Below are 23,484 nucleotides of genomic sequence, written 5' to 3' on the forward strand. Positions count from 1 at the left end.
CATATGCAGCACATACAACATGCAAAAAAAAGGAAACACCTGCCTAATATGCGGTTTCCCATTGCCTTCCCTCAGTTAATCACTTAAGAAAACAATTTCTTTACCTGCCAAATGAGAAAGATACCATCATTTTGAATGGTCCTTGTCCCACTAGCAGAGGTGTAAGTTATATACCACAAGTGGGAAAAGACATGCGTGTTTGTACAAAAGGGGAGAAAAAGCTTGGCTGTGAGCTGATCCTTTCCTCAGCCTATTTTAAAAGGGAAAAGGAAACCACTTAAGCAGGCAAAAGCCAAAAACACGACAGGTTCCCCAGAGATGAAGATTATTATTATGGTAGGAACAGATGTATTTTTATTGTTGGGAGGAGGAGATGGGTCTAGTTCCAGCCCCAGAGTTTGCTATAAAAACAAAACCCCAAAAAGCCCCGCAACAACAAAATCCCCTCTACCACTCACCTGACTTTTATTGGCAGCCACTTTGGCAAAGAGAGCTTGAGATACCTTGGCCCTTTTCATCTCCTGTTGGATCTCATCATAAATGGCAGCTGTGATGTTGACGTTGGCGCCGTCCGCCTTAATGGGGAGGTCTGTTGTTGGTGTCGAGGTTTTGGCCTACCAAGAGACCATGAAAATAATAATTAAAAAAGTGCTGCTTTCAGCCCAGCCATCTGTGCAGAAATTATCAAAGGATTTCAGTCAGCTGATGCCAAACTGCATTAGCTACAGAGGGACACTTCCTGTCCATTATTCTAATCAGGTTAATTGTGATTGGAAATAATTGCAGTGCATTCCTATAGGACATGCAAGGCCCTGTCAACTCTCCCCCTCTCCCTCTCCCAGCATGTTTATTGAGCAGCTCAACAACAGGATAGGTAGCCGCGGCACTCGGCCGCAGGCAGTCGCTGAAGTTGGCTTTGCCAGCTAGCTACTGCGGCAGTGGCACCAGCCTCTACCTTCTCCCCCCTCTCTAAAAGTGGCCTACACCTTGGAGGAAGAGCCAATTCTCCCAGAAAAAATGAGTAAATGGGTAGAGGTCTCTAAATAATAAATTATTACTCAATTTAATGCACTCCCTCAAGTCTCCCTCATCCTTTATTAAAACTATACGTATGTCATTTGAGTATGTATGGTTTCCCAGCCTTATCATCATTATGCTAGCCAGACAGTCACCTAATTTCACCTAGGAAATCAGTGGAAATGAAAAAAAAAAAAAATCATTTCATAAAGCTGGGCTTTGGCATGCCTTTGATGTGCTGCCCTCATTCTCCTAAACTCATATTGAGATTTTGTGTATTCCGCTGCACTCCTTTTAATTGAATGATTTCCCATCAGCTTCTGTGACAAATGAAGGACAATAACGGATGCTGCCAGTACTTTCCCCGGGCTGGACTACCCCTACAAGGCTTCTATCAATACAGTTCAGCAGGCTGCTGCAAGACTTCTATTTTAAAGCCCCTCAGCCGAGGCGGTCCCCAGATCGCACAGGCAGACAAGGGAGTGAGGGCAGCGCGATGCTCACTGAGCGCTCCTGGCACCAGCAGCCCCTTGGAGAGACAGATCTCGTTTGCTTTCCTGAGCTCAAAGAGGAGAGATACCAGGGCAGATCACTGTACCCCTTATACCTTTTAAGTGAAATACGTAGGTTACTGATATAAAATCTCTGTTTTCTTTTGAGATGTAAAGGTCTTAGGAAATAAAACAACCTAGGTGGCAAAGCTCACACTTCCCGATAGATCCAAACCTCCCATAAACCCTGGTGACATTCAGATATTTGTCCTAATTATAAATCTTTTCAGCTGGCTCCTGTTTTTGTGCCAGAGTTGAAGCCTGCTAGAGTACATCTAATGTTAATTTTTAACTAGGCAGACATGCCCAAATGCCTATTTGTTAATGGGAAGGTTAACTAGGCAAAACCAAACCTTCTGAACTTCTCCTTCTGTTTTGCTGTCCTCCAAATCTTCCTCTCCCTAACATCTTTTTGTACCAAAGGCCACATTAATAATGGAGCCAAAATCCAATCAAGCCAACAATCTAGACTAATCACTCTTCCTACCGCTTCCAGATAAAAGCTTTAGCCAACCTGTGTCTTCTCCCTTTCCTAATCCCCAAGCTCAGCAGGCACTCCTCTGGGCTTGTTCCCTGCTTGACATAGGCAGGACCCACGTAGAAAGGGTCTAAGACTTTCCTGCTCCTGCTAAGACTAGCCCTCCACGTTCAGGCGGGGGCAGCTGGATGGCAGCTGGGGCAGACCACAGCCGCCCGGGCCCCAGGAGGCCAGGGCTAAACCCACCGCCATCCACAGGCCATGAACACATGCAGGGTACAGCCCGACGGATGGACCGACAGGGACACCACGCTCTGAAATTCAGTGTTCACAGATAGATGAGAGTTAGGGCAATTGTGGGAAACATAAGAAAACAACAGAGATCATGGGAAGGAAGAGGACTGTCCAAGTCTGTCAGGACTCATTTAATGGAGCTTAATTTTACTGAAGGCCCTGCAGTGCTTTGACGGGTATAAAAAAAGCCTTCCCAGTCACTGGAGCCTTTGGCTAGCGCAGCAGCCGAGGTCACCACAGCCTCAAAGGCCGTTATGGAGGCCTGAGATCCTGGGAAGAACAAAATTAGCATGTAAAAGAAACATTTAAAATACAGCTGTGTCCTGCATGGGTCTCCTACACTGCTAGCTCCACAGCCACACGTCAGAAAAAAGCCTGCCCTACACACCCTGAAAGCTGGGCCATTTTTTATTTAATCACCGAAACAGGTAGGGCAAGTACCAAACCAAAATATCACAGTCATTAAAATAAAGTATTTTATGTCAGAGGCCTAGATTCAAAACTGGTCTTGATATTAAGAAGGAGTTTGCCATTATTGAAATGTATCATTGCAAACAGTGGGGAAAAAAGAAAAAGAAGCGCTTGCAACCACAGTGCCGGAGTGCTGAAACCCAGCCATTGCTGCTGGTCTTCCACGTGCACACAGTAACCCCTAACAGCTCAGAGCCTCTTCCCCACAGCGCTCGCACCCGTTTGCCGGATCAACCTGCCATTCTCACCTTGGGGCAGGTCCTGAGCAGGGGCCACCCTGCGAGGTGGGTGAGGGGCTGGCTCAGAGTTTGGGACAGCCTGCGCAACTGCCTCAGCACCAGCACTTCCACAGCTATCTGCCAGTGCTCTCCTCCTACCCAGCACACTCAAGCATCATTCCTGGAAGTACTGCTGCAGGAGATTGGTATCTATGGAAACCACGTTTCCAAATGCCATTCCATCGACTTCTCCGGCACCCTAACACAATTCCTGAAAGGGCGGTATAGCTCCTACCGCTGCTGCCCCAAAGCACCCTGCTCCAGGGTAACACACCTGCTTGGGGAGGCGATGCTGCCGGGAATCGCTGCGCTGAACGCGAGGATGGCATTTGTCTCGTCAGAACTAATACCGGGCATATGGGGAAGCGCAGTAGCCGTGCTGCCTGCCCGGGAGCTGGGAAGCAGCCTCATTTGCAGAGGTGTCCAAGTTGTCAAAACAGCACCTGTGCTGACTGGTGCTGGCCCTCTGAGGGCTGGGGAAATGTTATCCAGCGGGCACAAGGCGAGCACTGGCTACACAAACCTTTGTGTGTTGCTTTTGCTGATTAAAAACCTCACTGGAGGTTCTTATTCTTATTCTTATTCTACTGGATTCTTCAAGCTGAAATAAGGCAAGGATGCTTTATACTTCTAGAGTATGGTTTTCTAGCAATGCTTACCTCTTAAAAAGGCAGGCAAAATTTCCATTATTTTAAATAATGTTCTAGCTGTGGCTAGAACATGGGAAAAATGTCGTATTTCAACAGAGGAATGAGATGGGGCAACAGATCCAATTTTTATTCTCACTGGATTGCATCTAACCTCTCCATTTCCTTCTGTTATTCGATTTTAGTTGTGGAATCTATGGCATTATAAATATAAATGCAGAAAGTGGATACACTACTTAAACATTAAAATAGTTCCCTTTATAATTTTATTTTCACTGAAAGGTAACTAAAAAAGGTAAGAGTTATACAATGAGTTTCCCATGTAATAAAAATTCAGTGTCAAATTTGGGTTGGCAGGATACGCTTGCTTTTAGTGAAAACAGTTCTTTACATCAGGTATTGTGGTGAAGTGCACCCAAACGCCAGGGTTAAACTGAACAAGCTCAGGTTTCTACAAAATCAACATACCTTCCTTAAGGATGATCAGTTTGCATGTAAAACTACCCCCCCCAACATTTACTTATTTTTAGCAGCTGTGGCCACAGAATTCAATATGAGAAGTGCTCAGTAATACTATTATAAGCAAGGCTAACACAGCCCGAGACTTTGCAGACTACATGACCATGAAAGCACCGAAGCAGGAGGGTTATACAGGCCCATTTACTAAAGATCAAGAGAAGTGCTAGAACTGACCCATCATGTCTGCACAGTTAGAAATTTCAAACTCAGGTCAGGCAAATGTCATGACAGGAGTTAATCATCACCTCTGTGCAAGAACCCTCACTTTTTCGGAGTATATGCCTGGGACTGCAAGCAGTCTGATAAAAGGGGGGTGACTATTACGGTGTAGTATGTGGATGTTCTTTCTTAGTGCAAAAGAACAACCTACCCGGGGAAGTGGGCGGCAACAGCATGCTAATAAACACGTGCAGTTAAGTCAATGAGATGACAGCTGGTTTGGAGCTTTAAAGCATCATCTTCCTTCCCAGCACCCTGCCCATCTCTACTTTCTGTACTTCAAATAATTACTCCTGTAAACCTCTAACTCAAGGACTGTGATTTCCTATGCAGAATACGGAGCACGCTGATTTCTAGCAATGTCTATTTAATTCACTGTCGACCTCTGTTCACTACACACTTTTTATTGCAACATACATGAACCTCTCCAGAAGCCCAGAAATTTCCTCTGTGTTCTGCAGAATGTAATGGACACAGATAAAAAGTTATGTGCACTGGCTTTCTATAATATATTCTGTAATAGCCATTTAGTAGACATGTATCAACAGCCTGTATGTAATGCCCACACGGTCTTTCAGGTACTAACGTTACATACTTTCTGGCATTTATGGCATTGATTAAAGTTAGAATCATCATCACAACGTCTTGCTGAAATCCACTAAATGTCTCTAAACAGCCACTCCAAAACCTTACAAAAGGATTTCCACAACTCATCTGGGCGAGGGGAGCAACAGACGGGAGAAGGGCAGAGAGGAGCTCCTTTCCTGGACTAACCCACACAATAAACAGGTAACGAGGGATCGCATCTTACCTGTGGGGTTCTGGAGGAGCTTGGGCTGCTGGCAGCTGAAGACACCATGCTCACATTGGGGTTCATACTTCTCTCTCTCTCGTCCTGATAGATGCGATCCCGCTCCGAGTCAGGCAAGTTGAGGAAATTCTGCATTGCCCTTAAGTTTACCAGGAGGGACTGGGAAGCTGTCCTAGGGTCTTCTTCTTTACGCAGGATCTCTGACAACAAGCCCTGGTTCAAAAAAATTAAAAAAAAAAAAAAAAAAAAAGCCCAGTCAAGTGTTGGTTTTTTGGGTTGTTTTTATAATTTGTTTAGTGTAACCAGCTGGGTTGCAATACTGAGAACCTGCAGCAGAATCTCATGGGCTCTCCCAGAGGGGATATTTTGTACGAAAATGTTTATCTTCTGGGGGCTGGGGTTTATTTTGGGACTGTCCTATTCTGGCACTGTAATAAGCTTCTGAGTATGGAGATGCTGGATAGGAAGGTAGGTGCATTGGGTAGAAGAAATTGCAGTTACCACCAGGTGCTTGCTGCAAATATTTTAGGAGCTGTTAGATCTCTCTCTCTCTCTCTCTTTTTACTTGAAGCTGGGAACACTTGGCAATCCTGCTCATCTTTGACAAATCTGCCAAGGTTGGTAAATTTAGTTTCGACATTTAAACAGTGCAGGAGGTTTATAAAGAAAAACATTTGGCTGGTTTTTGATGTTACAGTCCGTTCATTTTGGTTTGGACAGTCATTTCTGAGAGGAGAAAAATGGAGCAGTAATAAAGCCTTAGAATCTAGCTTTAGGGATTTAACTCATTCTTTCATGCCTCATTTTAAAATACCACAGGCTTCACATTGCAACGATGAATGAACACCATATTCATCTAGTTTTTACAAAAGCCATTATTCCAGGAACTAACCAGCACAGCACTTCCAAAAAAATGGGGGGGGAAGAGTTGGAAAGATGAAAATGTTATTAAAAGAGGCTTAAATCTAATGATGGGATTAAATTTATGCATAACTGTACGCACTCAACAGTTCCACAGATTATCTAAAAGTTAAAGGCACAACACACAAGCCTGGATCACGGCCTACAGAAACTACCGGGACACAGCGTGTGCCACCAGCTTCCCCTAGGCACCCCCTCACATCCAACACTTCACAAATGGGTATTTCACTCCAAAAAGCAGTTAACAGCAATTTCCTGAACTACACATGTTTAAATGTACTGGTGTGCAAAGAAGCAGAGAGGGATTATTTCTGCCCATCGAGAATACTTATAAGAGATGGCGGTCGGGGGCTCGTTATTTTAAAAGGCTATCCTGCCAATGTTTCCCTGAGCAGTCCAATACCCTTCCCGCTTCCCGCCTGCCACGACCCAGAGGCTCTCTGCACCACTGCTCCCAGGAGTGCTGGCCACAGAAGCCGTATGAAATCCCAGTCGGAGCTCGGAGGGCTCACTTCGACCTACTGCTGTGAGAGGAGCAACGTTCAGCAACCACGTGCAAAGAGACACCGCAGTGCCCCAGCCACGATTTAGCTGTCGCTGTTGACATGAGCATTTTGCAGTTACTTTACAGCTACAACCGAGGCAAGCTGCCTCATGAGTGTAGTCAAGGCTTACTCCTTTCTTGTAAGAAAAATGTTGGTAGAAAACAACCATGTAGTCAAAACTGTAATGTTTAGTCTTAGTTTATTTTCTTCCATATCAGAGAGTATCCTCCAAAAGCCTTGCTAAAACACTGCCACTACAAGTTGGCCAATTAACCAAATGCCAACATTTTTAGTATACGTTGATCTTATTTACCAGACTTCCTGACAAAACCAACAGACCAGCAAATGATGTATCTGTATCTGCATTTATCTGCTATCTGCTATTGAACATCTACATTAAAACACATACGTGAAAGCCCTACTTCAGCACTGTTCATGCCAGAAGTGCTCAAAACAAGCTCAACACACAACCTGAAGGTAGGCTGCACACAGCTCCATCTTTTCAGCTCCTCATCTACATAATCAAGCTAAGAGATTCCCAATTACGTTTTCCTGCAATTATGAGAGTAGTTACCAGAAGGACTGGAGGTGGGAATGGAGCCATGGTGGGACCCTCCAGTCAGAAATGGGATCGGAGAGAGAAGCTGGCTGGTGAAAAAGGTCTACACTGGGAAAAAGTCCGAAGAAGGTGCAGTGCTGGGCTGGCCCTGGCCTGGCCTCTGGTAATCTCTGTGACCTCAACACAACTGCATGCTCGTACTTGGCTTCTTCCTCAGGGTTTACCACCCCTCAGAGAAGCTAGGGACATTTTGAAAAGCTTTCCAGAGTTTGCCAGGCTCACAGGCTAAGGGAGATTAACCAAAAAAGGACATTACAGAAGCTTGAAGCCATGACTTGAACAATTCCAAGATCAATACAGCAAGTCCCTACTACAATTTTCCCTTAAAGTCAGTGGAAAATTCTCCAAATGCAGAAAATAAATGAAATACCAGTTCCACAGATTCTCTAAATTCTTAATTTCCTGAGTCTTTTAAAGGATACATAACTTCTTTTTTTTAAAGAGAAGAGCAACTTCAAAAATTAATGAGTTTAGGTTGAAAGAAAGGTACCTGAAAGCTACTGGAGCTGACTCCAGACAGCTTTTTCTCCCTCCCATCTTAGCCTGGCTAAATTTATGGTCCAATTTCAAAAATGGAGAGCAGAAACATATGTGAAAGCATGCCAGCAATTACTTTTCAGTGCAGTCATTGACTCCCTATGTAAATCAGAGGCTCACAGGTACAAGTGGCTTGGTCATGGCACTAAGAGGTATCTCACTGCCTGAGATACCAACTCTTGTGCCTGGAGGCTCTGATTCATCACCAAAAACAGCTTATCATGGGGTACATTCAGTGGTTTTGAACCCTAGCCTGTGCCTCTTGCTTCTACGAGGGTCTCATTTCTGCTACAGGGACGTAGCAATATTTTGCATCGCTGCTCGATCACCAGGCTGTACAGCCACCTCCTAATGCAGGCACCTGCTCCAGGGAGAGGGACTAGCTCCTTCGCCCAGCGCCGCGACACAGGCAGCCCCTCGCAGGGGCCGAGCCCTGCTCCCCCATGCCCTGCTCCAGGCCCGCGGGTAGAAAACCTGGTTGCAAAGAGAGTTTTTCCTGCAGCTCCTCCAAGTGCTTTGGCAGCTTAGGACCATGTAAACAGCAGGACAGATAATAAGAAAACTGACTCAGAGGGAAAAATCTCATGTCCTCCTGCAACTGAAGATAAACAACGCTGGTAAAGAACAGCGGCTAGATAGCTGAGTGATAGGGTAGGACAATAAAATAAAGTATCTTGAGAGCAGTAACATTTACAAAAATGTAATTCTGAGCTACTGAAGTATACACAAACTAACCAGTGAGCAACATTATAAAAAATAAAGTGATATTAAATAATCTGTTCAGCCTTTTTGTCACCTGCAACAAATTAGGCTTTCAATATGCAAAACATCTTCCTTCCAGAAAAACAAATGATCATGATTTCATTTAATTGTAATTTAATGAGGCATAATGTATTTTTTGAAGTGATATACACCAGGTGTGTGGTGAGGAAACTGGCCCAGCCAGACAAACCCTACTGTTTCTATTTTTGAGAAAACCCTAAAGCCAGCCAGGGACTGTTTTCATTTCTGCAAATTATGTTTCTGCTGGAGGGGGTGAGGGAGGGAAACCCACAACATTCGTACATTTGTTATAAAATTCCATTGGCTAAATTAGCTCATTCCAACTTACTTACATCTCACATATTAAAAAAAAAAAATTAAAAAATTGGCAGTTTGCACAGTAACCAACTCTGCAATCCTAAAGAAGATCCTCAGGGACCAGAAAGTCTTAAACTGATTTTAAATAGCCAAACAGATCTTCTATACTGAACACAGCTCTCAGGATACATTTTAGGATATGTAGCTTGATAATATCTTTGCTTTTCCACTCCTGTGCACCATTTTTAAGGCAGTTGCTGAAGAGGCAACTGATGAAAAGTTTAATGTTCACACAGGCCGTGCTCATGAATGAGGTGTGTGCTCACCCCAAGACAAGGACTCTGCGCAGGCACAGTTTGGTTTATGCTTGGAACTTGCACCATTTTTTAAATTACACACTGGATCCATAACTGACTTAAAATAAAAATAACCAAAGGTGGAAAAGGAGCAAATGTCCAATCAAAATAAAAAAGTCATTGGAGCTATTTAAGGTAGGAGTAATTTTGACAGTGCTTTTTCAAACTAGCTGAAATCTAGTCTTTCAAAACCAAGCCAGCAAAGCCACTATCTTGGGGGTTTGCTTTGCACTCATTTATGAAACCCGATTTCTGAACGAATTTCTTTTATTTTTATTAACTACAGAATTTCCAGGATGAACAACCAAAACCTCATGGGCAAGAAATCTTTTTTTAAGCAACTTCTGAAAGATGATGCAGTACAACGTAGAGCAAATGTTATTCAGACTGACTCCTACATCCAAAGGACCAACTGACCAGCCATCAAGACCAACCCAAAGGCTTGACCAAAGCCCACAGAAGGCAAGCGAAGGCTTTCTGCCTTCTTCCCAAAGGGCTTTGCCTCAGGCCTGGAAAGGCTGTAAATGAGATCTCAGTGGGACAGCTGACTGCACTACCAGTGACCGAACGCAGGACAGTTTTGAAACCAGAGCTTTTCAAAAGCAGTCTGGATGGGGGTGAGGAGGTCATGCTGGAGTGCAGCCCAGACACTGATGTCCTGGGGACAGAGGAGGATGAGGGCCGTCAGGCAGCAGGAGACTCGTGAGCACTGGCCAGGACCTCACATGCGTCAGGTCCAATGACTAAGATGGGAGCTCCGCTCCCCCTCGTACAGACCTAAGCAATGCGTCTACAAGAGCAGGCACTAAGGTTAAAAAGGTTCAAAACAGGCTTTGGACAATCAAAAAGCTGGCCAAGGCAAAAACTTAAATAAACTCAACTAATGTGCTAAACCTCAGTTTTTATGTTCTGTATCAGGAGATTATATATATGAAGGACTAAAAAAGCATAAATACTTTTTTCATACTTTCGGTTTATTTGTGCCTCTCCATACTTCAGCTATTGCCAAAAGCAACAGAGAAAATGATGAAATACTAGAAAAATATTGCTCCTGTAGTACTTAAAGCTCCAAATACTTTAAGCCCAGTACTTGTAACTGACAGTCGCAGTAGAAAAGCTATCCTGCTTCCCAACAGGTATAGATGCGACTCTGATCAGGATCAGAAAACGTAGGGATTTATTCAAATTCAATATCTGAATCTTAAGGATCAGTGATATAAACCTGTCCTTGCTCAGCATCCCAGTTCAGCACACAAGACCTATTTCCAGCATGGAAGGCAGCACTCAGGGAACCCCTAGTTAGCTACTCTGAACTACACTGAAATCGTACCTTCAGCATACAACAACAAACTTGATTTTGCCAGGCTAAAATGACCGTTTATATTTAAAATTGACTGCTACTTGCAATTGAAAGCTAGAGGAGGCAGGTCAGCCCAGGGAGCTCTGCAGCAGAAGCACTAACTTCCCCTAACATTTCAAGGAAATAAAGCAACTCCACCTGCTGTGTGTTCCTCACATCAAGGCAGGCTTTTACCATGACATCTCTTTGCCTCTCTGCATTTACTCCAGGTCCCACCTTCAATACTGTCTTCTGGACTGAGTAAGATACATTCAACAATTCTAAAAATACTTCTCTGCCTCTAAGTATACAGCACTTGACAAGAACCCCTGTATGAAGTACTTGCAGGCTTCTTAGGACACAAGCTCATTTTCAAATGCTCACTGCTGTTTCCATTCTCTTGCATCTCTTCCTAATTCCAGCTAGAATACAAAGCAGAAGTGCTGGAAGTCTCTTAGAAATGCTTATCCTGGCAATGCGTTCAGTCTAATTTTGCTCAGCAAAATTGCTTTAGATAATCAGTGGAAATTTTTGAGCGGTTAGCCAAACTAAGCACCTTCGTATCCATCCTGTCACAGTTTCCATTGGGCAAAACTGTGTTTGCACCCTGTTCCCTGACCAATTCTTTTGTCTCAATGGGCAAAATGTGCGGTGCCACTTTTGTGTCAGTTCATATGAACTTCAGAACTCAAAGGACTTTGACTGGTTTTCCATCAGTGTAAATGGGAGACCAGCTGTCTCCCACTACCCTTCAGTGCAGCTGAATGCATCACATAAGTCCCTCATTTAAAAGAAATCTCCTGATCTCTAGATTCACCGCCTACAGCCAGAGTATGAGCCTCGTTCTTAAACTCATTTAACTAATGCTAAAATACATACATCTCAGGAGAGAGCTGCTTAGGCACAAAGCATTTAGAGGCTGATTTGAATAAAACTTATACAGGGTGCAACAATGACAATTTGATTTTTATTATTAAAAATGAAGTGTTTAAATCCTCAAAGAAAATGCCTTTATTGCATTAGTTTAATAAAGCCTCTTTTTTATTATGGTATCTCTTTTTATGAGAGAAGACAGGATGTGCATGTGGAGCTGAATGTGGATGCATGGGGAAAAGGAGGAAGACAAAGACCGACCACCTGCAGCCACAAAGTGCCACCATTTATATGACATGCATGTCAAACCTTTATACTGAAATATGCCGGGAAATGAGCAAGACGCACAGCTCATGCACGCTCTGTATATCCATGCATTTGCTTCCAAGGCTTAGGACTCCTGTGCATCAGCTGAGCAGGCAGCAGTCGCCTCCTACAAGCACACATTCTGAAAGCCTGACTCACATGCTACTTAAGATCTTTTCATTCAGCCTATTGAATACAATTAAGTTAATTGAAACTGAAATTTTGGGCAGTGCAAAACCCACTGTTGGAACAAATATCCCATGTCCCGAAAATCTGCAATTTATTAAATTAAGCACTTCCCTTACAGATTGCCTTCTTTCCTGTGAGTACAACAGAACGCTGCTTGTGCCACATTACACACAAGAATAAAACAAGTAGGCAGCATGAAAGGGTTTCATGCAATAAGAGAGAGTTTTCTATGGGGAAAAAAAACAACAAAAAATCCCCCCCCCCCCCCCAACCAAAACCAGAACCCTTGCTAATTGAAAGTCTGTGCACAATGGGGCAGACACCATAGCAATGAATGCAGCATGACTGTCTCACTAGATACCAGGCAGAGAATTAAAGCTGCTCGTCTTCCTTTCACTTAAGTTAAGGGGAAAATTATTTGCAAAAGGAATTCTGTCCAGGATTTGGCTCACAAGCAAGCAGAGGTGGAAGAGTAAGTTATTTCAACAAACTGTATTTCTAATCTTAAAGCCTCTTAGAGGACCCTTTTCTGATCCCACTTCAGTTTGGGGGAATTTTGCCAAAGCAGAATTAGACGTAAATGAGGAGTCACCACCCACCTCCCTCCCTGCCTGCCTCCAAAGCCTTTCTTTGGAGCTTCCTTACCAACCACGCTCCTGCTCTCTGAGCCCCCAGCCCCTCTATAACTGACTGGCAACACCTCTGCACACTGCAGAAGTGTTATTTCCCCCTTCCTCGTTGCAGGAATCCGGACTTGCCCACAGTCGCACCAGAAGCTGGGGCACCATCCAGCATCGATCCTGAGTTTCCCTATGCCTCAACCCACTCCTGCAGCCAAGGTGTGACCAAATCCCTCCAACAAGGTGGATCAGTTGAGTTTATTTCATCATAAATTTCACTACATTCGAGGCTGGTAGAGTTTCCTCCTCCCTGTGCTGTTACTTCCTTTAATCCAAAGAGGCACGGTTAGGCACCAGCCAACCTGGGCAGGAGCTGAGCTGGGTAAGCGCTGCCTTCCTATCTGCATGCTGGAAAGCCAATGCTCCTCACCCAGAGCTACTCTGGGTAGGAGGGCGCGAGGGAGGGAGCACTGCTCTTTGGGAAGAGAGTTACAAGCAGCCTGGTGTTTTTACCCAGCTCTTTGTATCTGGCACCACAACTGTTTCATTCAAAAAGCCTCAGGTTCATGGATATTTCCAGTTTCTGAGGCTGTTCAGTAAAACAAGCACTGGCCACTCGCCCAAACATTTTACTAGTTTTGGCTATTATGTCAAAACATTGGCAAAAAAAAGATGCTTAAAAAAAAAAAGATATAAACAGAAACACTCATTCAGTCTATGGGCTTTGCAGTCCACTGGGCACTCCCGAGGAGGAGAGCAGCAGTTCACTGATCCAGTGATTTAGACTGTCTGGACTCTTACAAACAGCCTGACCAACCGTCCTGACTGCAACTCCAAGAGCCTGCAGCAAAGAAGGGTGCTGAGCAAGCGGGGAGAGGAAAGAACGTATGTTCATTTTCCTTATGCAAAGCAGGATTCAAATGACCTATTTTCCAGCTAGGATTTTGAAGAGCACAGATCACTTTAGCACCTCCAGATTTGCTAAAAAATTTTCCAGAGAAGGACAAGGTAAATCCGAGAGAGCATTTTCAGGCATTTCCTTTAAAATAGTCCTCTTTCTTCTGTAACCATCACCAGCTGCCCATTTCTCAATACATTACAACCTGCGATAAGCAAGCTTTGGTCATTACAATCTTTTCCAACCCGAACGCTGTATTAGGAGAAACTACAGTGCAAGAGGGAGATGGCACAAGGACTCTGCTCTGAGGATGGCCAAAATCCATGTGCGTATTCTCCTCCAGGAAGAAGTCCATAGCCTTGGTAACAGCTTTGGCCAGCAGTCCCCTTGTCCTGCCTCCCATTTCACGGTAGCTTGGCTGGCCAACCTGAAGGGTGCTCATGCTTTTAGAGGCTACTAGTCACCTAGAAGTTATCCTGATTTAAAGATGATGCATGCTTCAGCCAGGTAGGCATTTTTGGAGAACTCCAGGCTGCACTGACAGCCCCTTTGATTTTACTGCACTGTTTGAGACCAATGAGGGACAGCTGCTCCCCCTGCGCATTAAAACCTTCTCACCCTCTGCAGCCTGTATCTTGCAGGCACTTCCTTCACTCTAGCCTTTTCAAAGCTTTGACTGCTTTCAAAAATGTGCACAGGGCAATTCCAAGTGCAAGGTGCATCTGCTCTGTCTCTGACAGTTGCACTTCTCCTGTGGATTTGCAGTATTAATCAGACTTTTCCTTGTTTTTTTCTCAAGATTGAATGGTTTTATACAATCAAAAAGTGCCAAAGTCTTACAGAAAGCAAAGCTGACTGTTTTAATAGCAACTTCAGCTTACAGTTTGGCTGCGTATCAACATGCTTTATGAAGATGCCCTCCATCTTAAAATAAAGATATCAGGTATGACCACGTAACTCTCAAGTGTTTGATGGGCCTCATACAGCTCTCTACCTTCCATTCAAACCCACTCACACTCTTGCACACAGTTTTTAAGACCCAGACAAGGATGCCTAGCTTTCCATTAGCAAGCTATTAGTTCATAGCAGCAGTCCAAACAAAGGGAACAAACTATTTCAGTAAACCACACATTCAAATCAAGGAGCCTGCAAATTTCCAACTTACGGGTCACAGGCCAGCAGAGCTGCAAAAGGGAGCCAAGGCCAAGGATCTTGGCCATGAAGAACTTGGGCACAAACTATGCAATTACACAAGCAAGAAACTGAACCTCCTGGCCCAGCAATACTGCTAACTGCCTTAGTCATGGCAAGCTTTCTCCACCCCCTTGATCCACTCTTCGATGTAGGAGCCAGTGGGCCCCCTGGTTGCCTTGGAGGGAGGGAAATGGTGGCCAGCTAAGCGTAGGGCCAGGAATATAAACATCCCTTGTGTGTTGTCCTCTCTGCCTGCATCGTACCCGCCTCAATGGGGCTCCTGGAACAGGGCAGAACAGCCCCGGCTCCACTCCTTGGGCCACACCACCTCCTTGACAAGTTTGAATAGCGACTCACTGCAGTCCACAAGAGAGGACCATACCTGGAGTTAAAAACTGCAGTGCTGCCAGCTTCTGCAAGAGAAAGGAAGGCTACATAGAGCCTAAGAGGGTGTCTTTCCAACATACATCATTCTTATCATTGCTGAGCAGGCTGTGGGCAACACCAGCTTAGACAAACATGGTAGTGTGCACCACCATTTTAAATGTTTTGAAGGTTGTGTAGGAATTTCCTACTCATTTGAAACTGTGTCATTAAAACCACCTTCAATAACTGTATTGTCTCTGTGGGTCTGAGAACTCTCTTCTACCTGTCCTGTTTGCTGAATAAATAGGCATTTAGATTCCACAGTAGGGTGAATTAAAATTGTGACATTGACTCTGTAAAGATAAAATAAAAATAAGGGGCAGAGGTTAGTCCAAGGCATTTACTAAAAATCAGTCATACACACTTTGAGGGTTCTTCACACCCAGTTTCAAATAAATCTGAAAATGTTCACTTTGGAACTTTCTGTTTGAAAGAAACCCTCTTCATGGCTAAAACAGCCTGGGCCAGCTCCTAGCCAAACACCCTGTGCAGCTCTCCCATGCGCACAGCAGGTACAAAGCTGCCTGATGTTCAGCCTCCATCTCAGAGCACTGTGCCCCAGGAAATGCACAGGATTTGTCACAGAGCCTGAAGCGCTTTGTTTTCATGTGTGCAGACAACATGGCCACAGGTATAAGCAAATATTGTTGTCTTAAGCTATGTATTTCCAACTTTAAGAGGAAGATTTGGATGTTTCACAAACCATACAGTTGCACCTCTCCTTCTTCTGACCCTCCTCACGTCCCCCTTCCCACACACACATGCATACATACATGTGTCAGCCATTTGTTCCGATGGATTTAGCCTAGTTTGGATCAAAGCTTCCTCTACTTCATTTAACAGATTTGCTCAGATGGAAGGTCTCAGGGGAGAAATAATGTTAGTAAGAGGGGGGTTTTCAGCATTGAGTATGTAGGTCATTGGACTTTAAAATAAATTAGAGAATAGTTTATCTATTAAACAAGCCTCACAGTACATATTTCATGAAGCTATACTTAATTATAGGCTAATGTGCACCACAGAGCTACCATGAAGTAAGACTAAGCAGTGGCCCATAATGCAGTGATTAATACAATTATTAGCTGGCTGGCATACAGCATCTATTATTTCATACCATCGTGAGAAACAACAGACCTCCAGTTTCTAAGGCTGGCACTTCCTGTGAAATGCAACAAACCCAAACATTTCCAGAGAGAAACGCACAAGTCTGCACCTCCCAAGGAGAGGATCCTTGGAGGCAGCAGGGGGAATGCAAGGTGGTGAGAGCAGACTTGAACTTCCACTTCAAGTGCCTTTTACAGAGTTTGCTTCTTCACCATGGGTGTGTGGGAACATCCCACATCTTCTACTGTGCAGCGCAAGGCTGGCTGCCTTCTTAATACCTCAAACAGTCTCTGATGCGAGGGGAGATTGATTTGAGTTGGAGTTAAAAGCTGAGGACAGGGAAGCATAAATATGTACCTACGCTCTTTTGCTACGGTGATGGCTCCTAGGGACATGATGCACTATATGTAAGATCCACTGGTCTTCTATATTAAGGCCCTGTAAACTAATGAAACACAGCTGTGAGATGAGCAAATCTTTTATGGATGTTTAAGACTTGCCTGTTCTGGAATCAGTGTCATGGACTGTATAGTACATCATATTACTTATGATGGAGGGCTAAAAAGTAAGTAATTTCTTTCCTTTTATGTAAAATTATGTGTCTGGTATCTTGTAATGAAGCGATCAAAATCGGGAAGATTTTTTTTTTTAAAGAAAAGCTAGAGAAGGTAGTGCATCCGAAGATAAAAGTCAGCAGGAAGACAGGAGGACTGACAAAACCAGTGATACTAGTACACCCTGAATTACAGACCCCATTTTACATACTGAACTCAAATGTAAACTGGTCAAAGGACAGAGCATCACATCCCATTTCCAGGCACAGTCCTGCCCAGGAAAGGTGCTTGGCACCTTCTCAAAGGACATTACCTTGGCATGTCTGCTCAGGTCTGTGCTCCCAATGAGTGAGCCCAGTCTGAATGGTTACACACCTGGTGTCCTAAGTCATATAAGGCATTTGAAAATGCTGTCAGGTGTGACTGGCCCACAGTTACACTGCCAGGAGCCACTGAAGTTGGGAAGAAACCACATTTCACCCAAAGACCTGTTTAGTGTCCCAAAACCACTAGATCTATGCCAGAACACTGCAGGAGCTATAAAAAGAGGAAAAAAACCCCACCACCACCCCCCCAAACCATACTGCAGCTGATTTAGTCCAGATTTCAGACTATCTGTCAAGAGTGTGGTGCAATCTCTACTGTGGCTGCTAATAAACACCATAGGCGGATGCAATGCTGTGCCACTGCTAGGAAAAGGCCAGAGTAGTCTCTCTCACATGGTTGCCTTTTCCCTGCTGTCCTAGAAAGTCAACCTGCAATGTCTGGTCAGTGATGTGCAAGGCTTGGGGTTTCCTAGACACACAGAATCAAAACCTTGCCTCCTTTTAAATACTATAGCAGAACTGTAGATTTAACTCACAAGTTGTATGACAGCTTTCTCACTGGGGGATGAGCTTTTGGTTTAATGGCAGGCTTGGGCATTACCAACCCGGCTCTCCCAGTCCGGCTAAAGCAGAGCTTCCTGTTCAGTGACAGTGGCAAAACCCTCACCAGCAACGTTACTGCTGACCTCTCGCTCAAGTTCAGAATATGTCATTCTGTCAATACCATCTACCTTGATTATACCAGGCTTTATATACAATGGGTTATGATCCCAGAGGGATGAAAAGCTTTTCCAAATTAAAAGCAGCATTTTAAAGAGGAAATACTCATGCATTCCTATGTAGTTTTCATTTGATATCCTCAAGGCTAACCCCAGAACTCAAAGTCACGTTGATTGGAAGTGAATGTTTTTTCTGAGTGCAGCCATCTTATGAATTTAATGGAAGAAGGGAAGTAATAAAAATGTGCTCCATACTTTAATTAGTTCCCTCATAACATGGCATTTCCAAAATGGCAGTGCCAAAGAAAATCATTAATCCAGGACAACAGTGAAAGGCACTGTATGGGGCAAGGGACAGACCTCCAGGAGACACACGCATGTGGCCCTTGTTTTCTCTAGCTGGTAAAGCTTACCTCAAAGACCAACTCTGATTGCACAAAAGAAATTTGTACCAGTATTAACTATGAAGCCACTTTCCATTTCTTTAGCCTTGTTACAGAGTATCACAATTGAGAGATCATACTTTGAATGCCTTGAATGGTACCTGGCAGCAGGATAAACGTAAATGGCTTGTCTTTCTGAACACGCATTGACCCTGGGTACTCCAGGTGCTAGGCTTAAGCTGACACTATCATGCGATCATTTCAACATCTGCGTTTCACTAGGCGAGTGAGAAAATCCGTGTCAGATGTGTGAAAGCAAACACAATCTGCTGCAAATGCCAGACAACTTTCCCAGCAGTCAGTCTTTAGGCCTATGCACACTTGTCTTATACATTTCTTGTGGCAGTAGCCTCTGGCACTAGTTGTGGCATCAGTTGTACCACACGAAAGAATTGAGGAAATGACAGAAGCCCAAAGACACCTCTGACTCTCACAGCCTCTTGTTACCTCTTCCTGGCCATCAGGCAGCGGCAGATGTGGAAGTTTATAGCCACAGAGAGGAACTGAGGGAAGAACGCACACGAGCAGAATTACTGCTAGAGAACAAAGCTCAGCTAATGGCACAAGGGTGACCAAATGCAAACGAACATCTGTTCCAGGAAGAAAGAGTCTTGTTCCATCGTGACAAAGAGACTGGGGGAAAAAACGGAGGGTGGTTTGACCTGTTTCTATGGCACACCTCCTGCCTTGATCTGCAACAACCATACAGCCCCACAAGAGCCACAACTTTGCCCCCTCGGCACTTCTTAGTTATAGAATAGAAATTGATACCTGTGTGCGGTTGAATGCTACTCTTGCAAAGACAGCTTGAGACACACTGGCTCTCTTCAGCTCATCTCTGACTTGCTGGTAAATATCTGGAGAGACTTCCACCGATGAATTTGATGGCTCTGGTTTGACAGCTCTAGGGATGGGTGGATGATTCAAGAACTGCTGGTTGATAGCTTGTGGGTGCTGGTGAGCCAATAGCCGGCTGACAGCAATCTGTTGGTTTATCAGATGGGCCATTGCTATCTGCTGCCTCACCAGTTGTGGACTTAGCTGAGGAGACAGGAGCCCAGGGTTTATCATTGTCTGCATCGTTGGCACTTGGTTTCGGATTGGAGTACTGTGGTGAATTTGGCCATGAGGAGACTGTTCGTTAGTTTTTCCCAAGGTTGCCAGCTGGTTGATATTTGGTAAGTGCATGGGACGTTGACCAAGAACACAATAGTCTGAAAGGTTTTCTCTTTCCACTCTTTCCACTGTTAAAAGAGAAAAATCAGTTTGCTGTCATTTCAGTTTGCACTTACAAGAGGACTGTTAGAGTACGGGTTACTGTAGGTGACTGTACTCAACAGCACCCGCTTTAGTTTGCAACTCTGCACTTGCATAAAAGCTTCACAGAAACATAAGCAAAAGCAGCACAAAGTAAAAGCAACAACAATAATTAACATTCTTTTGGACTTCTCAGGTGTCACCCACTGCTCAGGAAGCCTCCTTATCAAATTGGTAGCAGGTATCCTCTCCAGCCTCATTTCCTAAAGAAACGAGCTTGGACATTTCCACTCACACTGCCACTAACTTTTGAATCTGTCACCAAATTGAGTAACTTTTGAAAGGGGTGAATGTTTCAGAATCACTGGCATCTAGGGGAAGGAAAGAAACCCAAATTAGTATCCACTCACACAAACCCAATGGAAACCAGACCATTCCCTGTGCAGCTCATGGAACAGCTTCTCATTACAAACTCAGCAACTGTATCTTTTCTGACATAAACTATACCTTGCGTTGTGTGTGGATAAATATATCTGTTAATGTCAATTCATCCAGGCGCACTACAGCAGAATCAAGCTGCTTGTGTGACAGCATGCTACAAAACCATGTGATTCACATGAGAAAATTTTAAAGCAATGGTTCCTATATCCAAAGCCTCACCACTGTAAGTCTGTCCAGAAACCTTAAAGCATCTCTGCATGAATGTCCACTTTAAAGAAAGTGGCCTCACTCTCTTAAGAAAAAAAACTTTGTTTAGCACAACAAAGACCCGTGATCTTTAAGTGACACCCTACTACAAAAAATTAAACACTACAAACCAAATGCATATACTGTAATTTTATATACAGATACATATTGCCCCTTTTAAATATCTTACGTCAGCAATACTGCAGTATCTTTTCATGTAACTGCAAAACTAAATGCGTGTATTACAAAGCTAAATTTCCTCTAAAAGTAGTATTTGAAATAGGAAATGAAGTTTAAAAAGTACATAAATAGAACTATTACTTAGATAATTTTAAGTAATCAGAAGTCATTTTACAGTAGGTTGCAGATTCTATGAGCCTCACTACATGCAATTGGATAGGCATTTATATATTGATCTGACAGAAAAGTGTTCAGGGACGCATATCATACAACTAGAAAACTACTACCTCACCCTTGTATTGCTCTCAGCAAGTAACAAGACAGGATTTATTTCATAAATGCCATAATACTGTTATAACTTGTGTAATGATTAACAACTGTACAAGGCTTTGAACTCTTTTTTAAAACTTAATCTATATAAAGCTTTGAAGCTTTACACAGTTAATACTCAGGATGACAGTTTACTGATGACTTTCTCTGTTTCCTTCTAAATAGAAAGACAGCTCTTTTCACCTTCCAGAGTTAATCTCAGATGGAGAGGGTTGAATTCTCACTGGGGAGGGAGTCATGCCCTGAACACACACAAACACACACAGTTACTATCTTTAGAGCTGTCATTCCAGAACATCACAAGTATTGAATTTTACAACTAGGTGAATTAGTACCCAGGATTTTCTTGTAAGACATTTTAACTCACTCTTCCCATTCTTTTAAAGGAAAAACCCACAACATCTTTAACCTTCTATAAAATAATTGCTTTAAAAAAAGTTTTAAAATAAAAATTAAGCATTTCTAAGACAATTATTAATTCCATTTTTCCACAAAAGCCAATGTTTCAACCCAACTGATTTTCTAACTAAGTGCTTATTTGTGCAGTGTATTTCAACTACGAAATGCAATGCAATGTTTGTGCAATACACAAACACTATTGTCAGCAAATGACCATTTTGCTGCGTTACTCACAGCCTGCCAGAGACATAACGCGGTATTTCGGTTTGCTGAAAATATTGAAAACCCCTATTCAAATGCCACTCCTCATGATGTCAGTAGGCCTCCCTGAAAATCGGGTACAGAAGGCTCTATACCACTAGTCTCTGGCTTTAGGAACAGGCATGAAATCAATGTGAAGTATGAAATACGAGCAGTGTTAATACCAGGGACGCACCCGGTGTCGATATAGAGATGTCATGCGTGGGCAGGGGAGCGGGGAAGAGGGGCTGCTTTATCTCAGCCCCAGACCACGTTCTGTGACACAGACGATTCAGAGCCCGCATGGCCATACTAACTATTGCCTCCTCAGCCTCTCTGCAGTAAGCCTGCACCTGAGTAATGCCATTAAATACACACAATTGCCAGCAAAACCAAATGTAATTATTCCAAAGGTGCAGTAGCTACTTGGCAATCAGGAACTAATCTGATGTAGATACAATAAAGATGTTGCTCAGTGTACAAGAAATACTTGGAGCAACCTGCTAAAAGAAAATACAACAAGAACTGCTTTCGGTCTTCATTTACACCCCTGGAAATCTAGAGTCCTTCCACTAGGAGTTTCAGAAAAGCTGAAATAAGTTCTGAACTATTTTGTAGTTTAAGAGACACACAGAGAATAAGTCACTGAAACCAACAAATTACTACTTGTTAGAACACAAAAACAGTAACCAAGTGTTTTTGAAAACTTGGTGAGAAATAAATATAAATAACATTCACTTTCTGGGCTGAACCACATTTGCCAAGTTTCCACCCACTCCTGACTTTAGTGCCAAGTTATAAACCCCTATAAAAATAAAGTTTAAGATGAAAAGGCTGCCAGGCTGTTAATCTCTGCAGTGCTACTTGGAATTACAATTACACAGAGACATCACCTGACTTGCTTCCATAGATGTATTTTTCCCTTATTATCAGTTTCCTTTTTCGATCACATTAGACTATACAGCCATGCATATACTCCCAATAAACAAACCAGATTCTAGTCACTTCAACCACTTCAATAATAAAGGTTACCATTAACAGTTACGCTGGATGGAAAAAATGTGCATTACTCAACTCCTCAAGACTCTTTCCTTCTCTAACACATTGCCCACATCAGATTCCCTGTTGTTCTTTGGTAACTATGGACTGGTAGGACTCTGCGGGGCTGGACAGGAGCGAGCCCCCCAAAATGGAGACTGGCACTGCCCTGGGAGACAGGCCAGCTTGCTGGCAATGCTCTAAGAAAAAAGGGATACAGGAGCCACAAAGCTGCTGCGACACCAATGTTCTGCCTCAGATCTTCCTGAGACAGAGTTTTTCCATTTGCACCCTACATTTTCCGTGTTCCTACCCCATTGCAGTCTTTACCATATCCTTCCCTTGTTTGCTATTGCTCCACTCGAACTGGGGATACATTTACAGCTCTTGTAGTCCTGTATGAACTGGCTGGTACTTGAATGTATTGGAATACAAAGCAGTGAAGACAGAGCAGCAGGACCTTAAACCGGGAAGGAAGGGGCTCCATGGACATGTGCCGTCTACGTTCAAGAACTGCTGACAGACTTCCTCTGCTAGCAATGCCAGTGCTAGTTAAACAAAAGCTGGTCCAGGATGCTGTTACCCACCTCCATCTGTGGTGTGACCACAGCAAAAGACATGGCAGCCTTTCCCTTCTCTGTCTGCATCGCACTGCCTGGTATATGATTCTGCAGCTCTTTGCTTGAAGAGCTCTTTTAAACCAAGTACAACGCTACTGCCATATTTGAGAGCCACCCACCCTTCTGAAGCCATACACTAGATAGGCAGATACAAGGTGTCTGGACAACAGGTACTGCACTAAGCTCAGCAAAGAGCTCTCAGAGCACTCCAGGATAGCATCTGCCCTTCATTTTCCTATACCCCCCTACAACATGTCTCTACCTCTACAAGACAGTCAGAAACCAACATAATCCCCAGAATGGGAGCAGCAAATTGTCGTATTTCAATGTTCCTTTCTCTTCTTATAATGATTACCACGTGTGTCGATGCATTTCAACTGCATACTGAGTTACAAACTT

The 23,484-nt window shown here is 43.6% G+C and overlaps 1 protein-coding gene across 5 annotated transcripts in view; it reads right to left on the reverse strand.

Annotated features, from left to right (window-relative positions):
* Positions 1-23,484, reverse strand: part of SATB2 (SATB homeobox 2) — a 140,761-nt gene that overhangs the window by 36,457 nt on the left and 80,820 nt on the right. For all 5 annotated transcript variants that reach the window (XM_076342311.1, XM_076342314.1, XM_076342312.1 and 2 more), the window contains 3 exons: positions 19,106-19,578; positions 5,286-5,498; positions 459-614 (listed from right to left, as the gene is read on the reverse strand). In XM_076342311.1, coding sequence (XP_076198426.1) covers positions 459-614; positions 5,286-5,498; positions 19,106-19,578 — 842 coding nt within the window. The remainder of the gene's footprint in view (positions 1-458; positions 615-5,285; positions 5,499-19,105; positions 19,579-23,484) is intronic.

This window comes from Aptenodytes patagonicus, chromosome 6, assembly GCF_965638725.1.
Source record: "Aptenodytes patagonicus chromosome 6, bAptPat1.pri.cur, whole genome shotgun sequence".
NCBI lineage: Eukaryota > Metazoa > Chordata > Aves > Sphenisciformes > Spheniscidae > Aptenodytes > Aptenodytes patagonicus.